At 42.8% G+C, this 12995-nt stretch overlaps 1 protein-coding gene across 1 annotated transcript; it reads left to right on the top strand.

Moving 5' to 3' along the window:
* The first annotated feature begins 531 nt into the window (after positions 1–531).
* Positions 532–12323, top strand: LOC120536350 (natural cytotoxicity triggering receptor 3-like). The gene is made up of 3 exons (XM_039764676.1): positions 532–664; positions 11080–11148; positions 11983–12323. The coding sequence occupies exons 1-3, from the start codon at positions 628–630 to the stop codon at positions 12321–12323; spliced, it is 447 nt and encodes a 148-aa protein (XP_039620610.1). The 5' UTR covers positions 532–627.
* Positions 12324–12995: the final 672 nt, after the last annotated feature.

The raw sequence follows: 12995 nt of genomic DNA, 5'->3' as shown, positions 1-12995 counted from the left end.
ATGTATTACTTGACATTGGCTGTTAGGTTCCAGTGCTGGCCCACGATGCCCCAGTAAAGACTTTCTCTGTCACCTGTCCTGATTTTCTAAGATGTTACATTTCGGAGGTTTGCTTTGGGTTTCACTCAGGAAGTCCTCTCTGTATGCAAATCAACTGAACGAGGAACTGACCTGAGTGTGAGGGGCCCTGCTGTTCCCAAAGCGAGCCTCTTCTGCACAAGACGGGATTCTCGCTCCCAACCAATTACTCATAACTGGGACAGATCCTGACAGGGATTTAGTCTTCACAGCCATTATCAAGGGGCCCATTCTGATATGTGAACTTGGGTCCTTGGTGTCTGCCACATATGTAGTTCATGATTAGGATGCCCTCCTGAAACAGATGGCAAAATCCAAAGAAAACTCTATGAGCAGCAGATGGAGCCAAAGGTGGTCACTCTGAAGAGGCCATAAGAGGGGAGCCTAATACCTGGGAGACCCTCTAGAGCAAAGGCATAGTCAGTGTGGTCAGCAAGAAATGCAGCGCCGCCGCCACCACCCTGTACTCACTCATTAGCTTCCTGTTCTGTCAGTCACAGCCGTGCACAACACTCAGAAGGAAACCACCAGACCAGCAGTCACACCGCCATGGACAGCCAGGCAGGAGGACAGCAGCCCATGAAAGGTAAGCTTGAATCGAGAGGGCTGCACTTGGTCCGTGTGTGGGCAGACTTAGGGATTCAGAATGGCAATCGGGCGTATAGCAAATATTTCACATAGCGGAGATAGTCAAGCAAAGGGTGGCTGCCCATGTCTGAGTACTCTAGACAAGTGGTGCGTTCAGATACATGATAGACGCCTATTCAAGGTCACAAAGTGCTTTCTGTGTGTGTGTGTGTGTTCTTTTTAGCAAAGTTAAAACAATTGGCACATATTCAGTTGTAAATTCACTGAAGACAAAGCTGGCATTCGCTAGACTTAATGGTCACATCAAGACATTTCAAAATACTGGCACTACATATAGACTAACTGTCTTCAGGCTGGCATTTCCTGTTGTTGAGCTGCTCACAGGCAAAAACGTCTGGAAAGGATAAGGCTGGTGGTGGTCTTTACAGATGGCCAGGGGTTTAGGTCAGATTGACTCTTTGAATGATAAGCATAGAGAGATTGACCACTGGGCATAATGGTCATCACACGTAAAAGAACAAAGTGCAAAAGATGCAGTTCTGCATGCCAATCATGCGGATATACAATGAAACGTTGTGTCCTGGTGATCAGGTCACCTTCCTTTACATTTAGTACCATTTTATCCAACTTTGGGGGTCACTTTGGGCGATATTCAGTAAAGCCTCCAGTGTTTATGTGCTTAATCAGTCAAACTTGACTGACCAGCATGGAGAACATTGTCAGAAGAGTATGGAGGGTGGTCACTAGAGTTAAGATAAATACTTTTTTTTTTATGTGGTCACTATATGCAATCAAAACACAATGTGCAGGGGTTATCCAGTGAGGTGACCACTATGTGATGGTCATTGTTTACATTATAAATGGTCACTAGATGCCACATAGTCTGTATGACAGGATCAGAACAGAATGTGGTCACCATACACCAGTTGTACACTATCTGAAGTGGTCTGCAGTATTGAGAATGGTGGACCATATACAAGATGAAGAGCATGAAAAGTGGTCACTATATACAGGTGACAGGTCATCACAGCACAAATCCTAAACACCATACAGAGTGGTCATTATAAACAGGATGTCAGGGCCGTTGTATATTAGATGAGCATTATGGAGAGTGGTCACTCTATACCAGATGTCCAGGATAAGAATTTTTATTGTATACATTTAGTATGGAGAGTGGTCACTATAGACAGGTGTAAAGCATGTGAGGTGGTCAATATCCATCCATTATCCAACCCGCTATATCCTAACTACAGGGACACGGGGGTCTGCTGGAGTCAATCCCAGCCAACAGAGGGCGCAAGACAGGAAACAAACCCCGGGCAGGGCGCCATGCCACTGCAGAGGTGGTCAATATATACAAGCTAAATAATGTACATTGTAAACCAGATGACCAGCATGTCAAATGGTCACACATTACAGGCCAGATGAAGAGTACACAGAGTGGTCACTGTAAACCAGATTATCAGTAGTCAGTGTATTGAAGATGAACGGTCTACAGATTGGTCATCAAAGACCAGATTATAAAGGAAGTCACTGTCAATAAACTGAATGACCGCTGTAGGTCAGTAGAGCAGAATGTGAAGTGTTTGAGGTATTTAAGATGAACCTGGTCATTACAGACTGTGTGATGGTATGAATAAAAAGTATAAAGAATGTCCACAATAGACCACAGGCACCATTTGTGTGGTGGTCACTGTGACCACTGAGTACTATAAAGGATGATCAGTATGGACCAGGTGAGGAAGTCCAAATACACAAGATAAAGAGTAGTTAGAATGGTCACTATCATATTTGGTGGTCACTCTGTCAAACTTGATCAGCATATGCAGTGGTTACTCTTGACCAGAGAAGCAGCACGAGATGCGGTAACTGCATGCAACAATCTTCAGAATGGTCAGTGCAGAAACTGACCACTGTATAAAAGCTGAAAAGTCTTCTGAATGACTGCTGTAGGCGAAATGAACATCAGGAGAGGGTCACTATACAAGCTGAACAATATACAGGGTGGTCATTATAGACCAGGGTATCTGTAGACATATGAGTCCCTTTAGATAAGCTGATGTGTAATTGAGAGAGGTCACTCTCTACAGCACACACTATTTTGTTTGGTCACTGTGAAGAATCTGAACATTGCACACACTGGATGTTCTGTTTAAAAGCTTATATTATGCACAGTGGCCACAGGTCATAAAAGGAATAGTGGACAGTGTTGTCATATTCAAAGCAGCTGGACAATCCGAGCATATCTAGAGTGGTCACTATGTGTGATCTGAGTGGTATGCACACAAAGGTCACTTGATATGAGCTGAACGTATTAGAGGAGGAATGGCACCCAAGGTCTTCACTACATAGTATGCGAGCCAGATGATATTGAGGGTGGTCACCACACACACAGGCGGAATCAACTGGAGTGCCAGATGTGGCTGACCGTTGGCTTTTTATATAGTGACTTTAATGCTGACAACCACTTCTAAGCAACTTATTTCTACAGTGCAGGGACAGTCCTTCAAAGAGACAGCAAATGTGAGAGGGTCTTCTAAACTCTATCGTTGGTGTACATCTAGGGCTTGGCAGTGAGGGTCTTCTGTACCACTTTGTGCAGCATAACATGGTCACCTCTTATGTGATGGCCATACTTTGTTCCAAAAGAGGAACTGATGGCATTCACGTTCTTTCAGAATCACATTTTCCACTGAGTTGAAGAGGTCGTGGAGTGGGCCGTAGTTCCTACACCAGTAAGGTGCCAGACATGCCAGTGGCTCCATGGCACCTCTTCAGTTTGGCTTGCTTTCCTGACTTTGAGCTGTTTTATTTAGCTCTGTCTGGTCATTTGAGTCAGGAGTTCCTAAGACCCCTTTGAAACCCAAAGTCGAGGGATCTTCCACTTTTATCATCCTCATTACATTCAACTTATGACTTTCTTGTTTCAGTTTTACTTGTGATGACTCGCACTTGCTGAGTGCCATTTGGTTCTGTATTTACATTTTCTTCTTTTACTTACCTGTTCAATAATGTCCATGTCTACATCATTCTATTCTACCTGCCAAATCTATTATGAATGGGCACCCCCTTCAAGGTTGGTTACCGACTTGCACCCATTGCTGCTGGGCAATCTGATGTTAAAATGAACTTGTTATTAAATGACTCAGTGATATTCTGTCGCCCACTGTTGCAATTGTCTAATGGGTATCACGTCTGCCAGGTATGCTACAGACATGTTGTTGAATTCATACTTTCCCCATCTCTGAAAATCTGTGCCCCACCATACTTAACTCTGTAGTGTTGTGTTGGTGAGCATCTGCTGGCCATCACGTTCTGGAGTTTTACTTACTGGCCAGAACTCTAGCACTACCTGCTGGATCGAGTGGAAATCGCACACCTGGGTAGACCTGCTCAGGGTCACCTAGTCTGAGAGGGTCACATCCAGAACAGGAGGATAGCCTGGCAATCAGAGGATGAGAATGATGGTGTGCATTCACTGCTTCTCCTATGTGGGTTACCACTTTGGTGATTTATTTGACTCCACTGCCTGTTGGTTGCCGCTCACTCAGATAAGGCGACTATCATGGAGGCCAATATTATTAGATAACTAGTGAAACACATGGGCCTCTGGTCAAATGCACTCCTCTGTCTTTTTCATTGTTTCATTTTGTATCACACACTTGATGCTCAGTATTTGGTACTCTTCTTCTTCTTCCTATTATTGTGTTCTTTGTCACATTGTTATCCTTTGCAATTTGCTTGAAACTCAGCAGATGCTGCTAGGCTTCTATTTCTTTCTACCTATATCTTGTCACTTTGCCATAAGAAACATACAAGCACAGGTCATTTTTCTGAAGTTGCTGCTACTTCAAATTCTTTGAATTACCAGAACAGGTGAGGTCATGTGCTGTTAACCAAGACCAAGATAAAAGCTCTAGCCCCATTCGTTTACAAAGAAAAATGTGGCAGACAGACAACACTCTTACCATTTTATTTAGAGACATTCAGAGGGCCATCTGTTACCACAGAGGACATTAACAGAAACGTGTGACGGAGGTGTCGGTGGGGAGGTGTTCAAGCTCAGATATAGAAGACATGCTGGTGGGTCAGGTGGTGTTCTGCCTCAGAAATTCTAGTGATGTGGGTTAGGTGGCAAGTGTTCTCATAGATTTTGGGTAAAGGCATTGGGGGGTTCAGTCCATTATAAGAGCCAGTTCTACGAAGCTAACGTTAATGAAAAATAATCTCAGAATTTGCTTAAGTAAAACAGAATGTTAGTTTCACAAAGCCTCGTAGATAATTCAGGATTCTGTTTTATCCCCTATAGGCTAAGGGACCATTCCTAACATTAGCCATTACTCTGACACAAGAGCAGAATAAGCTCAGCTAGAAAGATCATTTGTTTGCAGATGGAGCTACTGAGGTAGGCAGCTTTGTAACCACATGTTGTGCTAATACAGAAACCCCTCCAGTTACTTAAAGACGTGTAACAAACATGTAAGCTTGAAACCAAAACTTGAAAATACAGGAAGTTAAAGTTTGTGCATATTATCTTTTTTTTTTTTTCTTCATTGTTTTCACTTTGAATTTCACTAAACTTTTAAAGACTAAGATTCTCAGACATGTGGTGGGCTGGCATCCTGCCCAGAGCTTGTTTCCTGCCTTGCACCCTGTGTTGGCTGGGATTGGCTCCTGCAGGCCCCTGTGACCCTATAGTTAGGATATACTGTAGATGGTTGGATGATGGATAGAAGGATGGATACTCGGACTGTGGAATTTCGTATGTATGCATCACACCCAAAGCTTGAACCTTTCTGGTAGCTGCAGAATTTTGGAAAAATCAGAGAAAGGTTCCTACATCTGGGATTGAGATAATGGGGTAGGGGGGCTCTGCTCGAGATATGTGGGGAAGTGGTGGAGGGGAGGGTCTGTTCTACTTGTGTGGTGGACGGGGGGTTCTTCCTGTGATGGTCAGCCTTGGTGGGTGTTCTGCCTGAAATATGGAGATGATGCACTGAGGCAAGGCTAGGGTGTCCTTCCTGAGATTCTCTTGTCATGAAGATGGGGTGTAGGTGTTCTGCCTGAGCTGTGCAGGCAAGGGGGTGGTGTTTGGGGTGTAATGAATGAGATGTTTGCTGATGGGGGTGGTAGGGGCAGTTCCACCTGAGGTATACAGTCATGTCCTCTCTGAGATGTTTGGGTGATAGGGTGGGGGTTGTGGGTGAGATATTCAGGACACAGGGCTGGAATGGGGGAGATCTACTTGGGTTTGAGTTCAGTGGGAGCTGGGAGTAGAGTGGAAATGTCTTTCATACGTAGGTGGGGTAGTGGGTGTCACTCTTAAGATGATTGGTTGATGATGTGGGGCTGGTTGCTGTCTGAGATGCTTAGGTGACAGTAGTGAGGTGCAGCCTGAGATATATGAGGACAGGGCAGGTGTGTCCTCCCTGACATGCCTGGGTGATGGGAGTGGGTTGGGGGATATTGACTGACATGTTCAGGGGCCTCATGTATAAACGGTGCGTACGCACAGAAATGTTGTGTAAGAACTTTTCCACGTTCAAATCGCGATGTATAAAGCCTACACATTGTGTAAAGCCACGCACTTTTACACGGTACTTAATGCCGTGTCGTACGCAAGTTCTCCGCTTGGTTTTGCAGACTGGCGACACCCAGCGTCAAAGCAGTGCTACTGTTCTTGTGTGGTTACTCATTATTTTCATGACGTGGCTTTATAAATACACTGAAACTAACCGCATATTGTTGATTAGTGTAACGCATCTGATTGTAATTAATTCGTTACAATATAATGGTCCAGGGAACAGCCATAGTAGTCCAAATACCATAACTGCTTTAGTGTTGTTACTCTCACTTCTTCTTCTTCTTCTTCTTCTTCTTTCAGCTCCTCCCGTTAGGAGTTGCCACAGCGGATCATCTTTTTCCATATTACTCTCACTGCACGACTCGGAGTATTTATATCACTGTATCTGAGTGTGAATCACAGCAGCAGCTGATCAGAAAGAGAATTATCGGTATACAGCATCAAGCACACGCTGTCTCAGCCACGGCAAAATGTTTTAAAGCCTTTCCTGTACGGACCTCGCGGTTCAGAAACAGTTTAATCCCAAGAACTATAAATGCACTCAATCAATTGCTCCTTGTAGAACTGTTAGGACTTATAAGTACAATCACCTCACTGTAAACTTACACTACAGTTATAATATCGCACAACCTGAGCCACTTTATAAAGCGTGTATTTATATATGAAGACGAGATAATTTTTAAAGTGAAATGCAGCAAAATATGTTTGTTAAATTATACAGATAAAACTTTAACTTCATTTAAATAATCTATATTGTTAATAATTAAACATGTGAGGACACGGTGCCACAGCGCTAGCAAGTTCATGTATTATTCCTGCCTCGTGCTGTATATTTGCTGTGCTGGCGCGACACTGGAAGGATAGACGGATAGAATAATTAAACACGTTCTACGAAGATATTTCAATGTTCCTTCAAAGTTTTGAAGAATCGTCGTTGTAAGCTTACAGATGGCTTAACGTCTCTTACAGATCTGATTGTGTGGCGATCGGTTACTCGGAGAAAGAAAAGGAAGGACAGGAATTGGCGGTTTGTACGTTTGAGAGAGACAGGACTGCTGTAATAAATGATTTCATCGAAGGTCGCGCACGGCGCAGCAGCATCTTCTGTGAGACGTGAACAATCACTGCGCCATCGTGTTCTTAATAACATGCTTTCATTCCAATCATCATGAAAATGATATCACGTATACATCTCAGTATTTTAGTTATTCAGAGAGCTGTGATATCACGAATGTCATGGATTCTGTGTCCTGTCGGAGGACGAGAAAGAACGGAAGCACGTAGTGATTCACACACACAGAGCACATAGAAGATCAGATACAAAACAAAGCATTGAACGTGCTACTTTAGTTATGATGGGATTTGAGAAACTGGTTAATTAAACGATTTTAAGATGAAGTTTATGATGTTCTACTTTAATGACAAAATAAACTACGTGATTAAAGTGGAAATGTCAAGATTAAAGTTGACATTTCGTGCTTTTTCCCCACTGTGTGCCTTTTTTTTTCTCTGTACCCTAATAAGCTTTCACATGAAACTCAGACGGTGGGCTACGACTCGCCTTTTCACAGCGACTTTGATGCACTATCTGGCAGCTTCTTTTTTATTTTGGGCACTGTGCGAATTTGTGAACGTGAGCTTTAAAGTTTCTCCAACACGCTATGTCACTCGATCAACTTCCTTTTCTTGATTACTCCACGGTTTATTTTAAACAAATAGTACGTTTTTCCTTTGCCTCCACTTGGTATTCGCTGAAATTCTTATATTTTCCGCCCTGCTTTTCCCATTGTCTTTTCACAAAACGCTGAGCTTAAGGGTGATTTATTTTGATTGAGGCGTAACTGTGGGAGGAATTGGGGCGGGACAGCAGGTGCGTGCACGTGCGTTACTTTTCACGCTGACCGGGATTTATGGAGCAGAAGAACTTGGAAGTTGGAGTGCGCACAGATTCCTGCATCTGGATTTTTCTGTGCGTACGCACATTTCGGCTTTTGTCCTTACGTCGTGTTATAGTGCGAGTTCTACGCACGGCGTTATACATGAGGCCCCAGGTGATGGCAGGTAGGCCAGATGGTGTTACCCGAAAGTTGCTTTGTTGATAGGGTTTCTTGGGCAAGGGTGGTGTTTTATCTTGGTAGAGTAATATATATTGCTCTACTGTCCCCTATTGTATTATTAATATGTAGCCTCAGAATGCCTAATCTCACAGACTTACCATCCCCACCTTCCCTTCTATATCTATAACCTCAGGCAATTAGATGTAGTAAAAAGACAAGCAGGAGTTAAGTTACACATAAAATAATGTATTATTGATAATATTCATAAATAATAACAAAATGCGAAGTACATTTGAATATTGGCAACCATACAACCTGATAAAATGGTGATGTGTAATTCAGGTGGCACACAGACTTGCAGTTACTTAAAATGTCTCTAGTTCAACAATTGCCATTCACACTCACCAGCTCCTCTGCCTTCTATCTGATCTCTTTGTCCTAAATCAAAATTCAATGCAGCACTGGTTACCTTTCCTAACAGTGGTGAAGTATCTATCGGTGTAGCATGTTCTTTAAATACTGGACAGGCCTCAGAATTACTTGGAGATTGTGGTGCAGTGGAGAATAAAGGAAGAAAACACCCTTGCTGTTTTCCCTTCCTTTCATCTCTCTCCTTTTCCTCACACTCACATTCACACTCTTTATCTGAGCACTCATCTGTCTCATGTAAGTCACCCACCCATGTTTTAGGGTTCCAGTCCAATCTGGTTACTGTTGCCCTAACTTTCACCATGGGCGGTTTACATTTCTTTTTTCCACTTCTTTCACTGCTTTCTACTTTAGCAGCGGGTGTTCTACATGCTAAGACTTCACAATTATCACACCAACTGTTACATCTTTCAAAACTCTCACTCAACATTCCACAACTTTCACTTTCATTCACTTTGCTATTTTCTTCCTTATCACGATCTTCCTTATTACCAATAATACATGCTAGTAAACCTCTTATAACAGCAGCTGTCTTCTTTAAACCTGATTTCTGTTTTCTTGCTTTTAATCCTTCCAGCCCCCTTCCATTTTGTGGCACACTCAGCTCAGCTACTGCTTTCTCTACCTGAACTACAGGTTTCCTAGCTTTAGCCTGCTTCCCTCTGCCACTCCACTGGAAGATGGCTGACTTTAAAATGAACTTAGGCATTTCTGAGTCTACAATTTACTCTAATGCAATTTGCCAAATTCGTTATGGGTTGGCCTACTTTTGCCCCTGTAAGCAAACATACACATACATACACAAAGATTCTAAACGAATAAGTACCGTATGAATGACGAATGCATGTCCCATCACTCCCTAGCACTTTAATTAGGGACTCACTACCACCAGTACTAACAAACATGCGGGTGTCCTTGTGACACACATGAAGTCTCTACACTTTGTTGGTTATATTCCATTCAGCAACCAAACAATGTTTTACTTCCACCGCATTTGTACACTGGGTGCCCTAAAATTCACATGCATAAACAAACACATACATCAAAACAGTATTTGCAAACAGGGTGCAAAACATGGTTACCCCAAAATCCTGCCGACTACGCCAATTGTTTTATCTTGGTAGAGTAATATATTTATTGCTCTACTGTCCCCTATTGTATTATTAATATGTAGCCTTAGAATACCTAATCTCACAGACTTACCACTGTATATAACTAATCCCCACCTTCCCTTCTATATCTATAACCTCAGGCAATTAGATGTAGTAAAAAGACAAGCAGGAGTTAAGTTACACATTAAATAATGTATTACTGATAATATTCATAAATAATAACAAAATGCAAAGTACATTTGAATATTGGCAACCATACAACCTGATAAAATGATGATGTGTAATTCAGGTGGCACACAGACTTGTAGTTACTTAAAATGTCTCTAGTTAAGGCATCATTGGTGCTCAGCTTTCAGCCACCTGTCTGTTCAATATGGCTGCTGAGCTGTGCTTGTATTCATCATCACAGGTTAGCAAGAGAGATGCTTCTTCATCATATGTGGGTCAGTCAGAGAGAATGTGGTTGAGCAAGCAAATTTATAGGTTTTCTGTCCAACTCCCTACAGCCAATAGGATATCATGGTATACTTGAAGGCCTCTGAGACTAGCCAATTCCAAACAGCCATACCTCAGACCAATGGGTGAAATAGAACATCTTATCTCCTGCCCCCAAAGACCATATACAGTATTACACTAACCTGGCTTTGTGTGGGGGATGGGGGGAAAGACTTTAGTAAAGAAATGCTCATCAAACTGGTTTAAGACACATCCCCCAAATCCTGTCGTAAAATTACAAAGAAAAGTCGTAAACATGGGGGGATAAACAAGAATGCCTCTCACCAAGGTACCACTAAATTACATTGGTTTGCCTAAATTATAAATAAAGACATACAAAACATTTATCAAGTTATATGTAAAATCTCACATCACAACAGGTGGATATTCAGTAACTGAGTTGGTCAGGTAATGGGGGTGAGGTGAAGGAGACGCTGATACCTGACTGAGATATATGGGGGTGTGTGGTTAGGGTGGGTGTGTGTCCCACCCCAAGATATTCAGTTGATGGGGGAATGAAGACTGAGATTTTGGGTGATACCTGAGATATATGGACGGCTATGGTTTGAGTGGGTGTTTTCGCCAAGAGATGTTCAGGTGATGTGTCTGAGGTATTCGGGTAATGGAGGTGGTGGGATGCCATGATAATGAGATGATTTATGGGTCAAAGAGGCCTTCTGTTGCCCAGTGCGCTTTAATAACATCCTGTGGCTCTAATGTCCCCTTTTCTTTTCAGACTTGATGTCTAACTCAGGCTGCTTGATCTCCTGGTTGCTGCTTTGGATGATCCTGCCCATCTATCCCGGTAAATACAGAAGAACTTGATGATAATTTTAAAAGTTTATACAATTAAACAATGCTCACCTCCTAACAGTCACCTTTAAACACATAAAAAGAAATGTCACCAATATGGTCAGTGTCTGCAAAGGCCGTTAGGGCTTCTAAGAAGATGATGAGACCAAGGCCAGCCTGCAAAGTGCTCGAGCAAAAATCACAGCCATGATTATCTCATGGAGATCAAAAACAGGCTTCTGAGCACTGCTAGCATCACACCCTAATGACCCACTTAGAGAAGGTGACAGTCGTAGTTTTGAGAAGTAGAGGTGAAAGGTCCCACTACAAGACACAGAGATGAAGACAGGCTATCTGTGAGAGTCTGTCCTTGGAGAAAAGTGTGAGGGGCCAAACAGAAGGCTGTCCAGTGTTTGAGACAGAAGAGGGGTCCAGCAACTGGGACTCCATAATTAGATACAAGTGCAAGAAATCAGAGGTTTGCTCTGCAGAGAGCAAAGAAGTGAGAAGTCAAACTGCTGACTGCCCACCACAACACACAGGGTGAGATCAAACTACTTGGTGGGCAATCCTGAAGATACTGATGAGAAGTTAAAGTGTCTTGTGCTAGTTGTAGATGTAGGAGACCAGACAGACACACGTCAAGTGGAGACAGAGAGGAGAGGTCACACTGTTTAATGTCCAGTACAAGAAATGGTGGCAGAGGTCATTCTACTCAAAATATCAGTTATAAAGGGTCAAATGATTAACTGGCCAGTGCTGGTGACCAGATGCTAGAGCCAATGGCAGATGCTCAATCTACTAAGTTCTTCTGACTTCACTTTTTCTTTTCTCTTTGGCCCTCTAGTTTTTGCCCAGAATGTCAACCAGCCCTCCAATCTGGTGGTGACAGAGAGACAGACTGCCATCCTCAACTGTTCCATCTCCACCGTGTTCTTCAAGGGTACAGTCTCTTGGTTTCGAGTAACACAGGATGGAAAAGAGCAGGTGTACCCCTCAAAATCAAATCTACGGTACAAAGACAGGGTCCACCTGGACAGTGAGGCATTCCGAACAAATGGCGAGGCCACCATCACCATCCTCAATGTGTCCCAGTCTGACAGCGGGGTCTACATCTGTCAAATCCAGGAAGTTATGGCTCAGAATATCCAGGGCAATGGGACTCTGCTGACTGTGCTATGTGAGTGACACCCGGGTACTGCTTTTAGTGAGTGGGGTCTAAAATGGGGATCCTCAGGCATAGAAAAGTGGTCACCTGCAAATTTGGGGCTTCTTATAAGAGCAGTCTTTGATCTTTAGGTATTTAACGTCTCTACCTGAAGGTTTCATTTGGGATTTGAAAAACTGCCCTGTGCTCTGACCTGGGGTACAAAAATCTACTGCAGCCATCTAATCTTGCCCCATTTTTTGCGGGGATGAACTCTGATCCCCAGAGAGTTCAAATATAATATTCAAATCTGACTCGTCTAGCTGGTTTTATGACATTGTTCAAATTTGACCACAGTATTGCTTCACCTCACTGGTCAATTTCATCTTGAGGTTTGTTAAACTACAAAGGTTAATTGTGACCGCTGGAGACCTGAAATGCATATTTGAAATTCGATCTCCCAGGTGTATTTATGGTGATGGTGGTTGGATCCTTCTAATTCAGAATTCAAACTTGACCACAAGTGAGACTTACAATGGTGCTTGAAAGTCTGTGAACCCTTTAGAATTTTCTGTATTTCTGCATAAATATGACCTACAACATCATCAGATTTTCACTCAAGTCCTAAAAGTAGATAAAGAGAAGCCAGTTACACAAATGAGACAAAAATATTACAAACCGGATTCCAAAAAAGTTAGGACACTATACAAATC

Source organism: Polypterus senegalus, chromosome 10 (genome assembly GCF_016835505.1).
Source record: "Polypterus senegalus isolate Bchr_013 chromosome 10, ASM1683550v1, whole genome shotgun sequence".
In the NCBI taxonomy this organism is placed as follows: Eukaryota; Metazoa; Chordata; class Cladistia; order Polypteriformes; family Polypteridae; genus Polypterus; species Polypterus senegalus.
The sequence above is the reverse complement of the archived record's forward strand: the minus strand, read 5'-3'. Positions and strand labels throughout refer to the sequence as shown.

Coding starts and splice junctions, on each gene's coding strand:
- LOC120536350 (XM_039764676.1), top strand. CDS start 628: ATGGACAGCCAGGCAGGAGGACAGCAGCCCATGAAAG. Junction 665..11,079: donor AGGACAGCAGCCCATGAAAG/GTAAGCTTGAAT, acceptor TTTTCTTTTCAG/ACTTGATGTCTAACTCAGGC. Junction 11,149..11,982: donor GATCCTGCCCATCTATCCCG/GTAAATACAGAA, acceptor TTGGCCCTCTAG/TTTTTGCCCAGAATGTCAAC.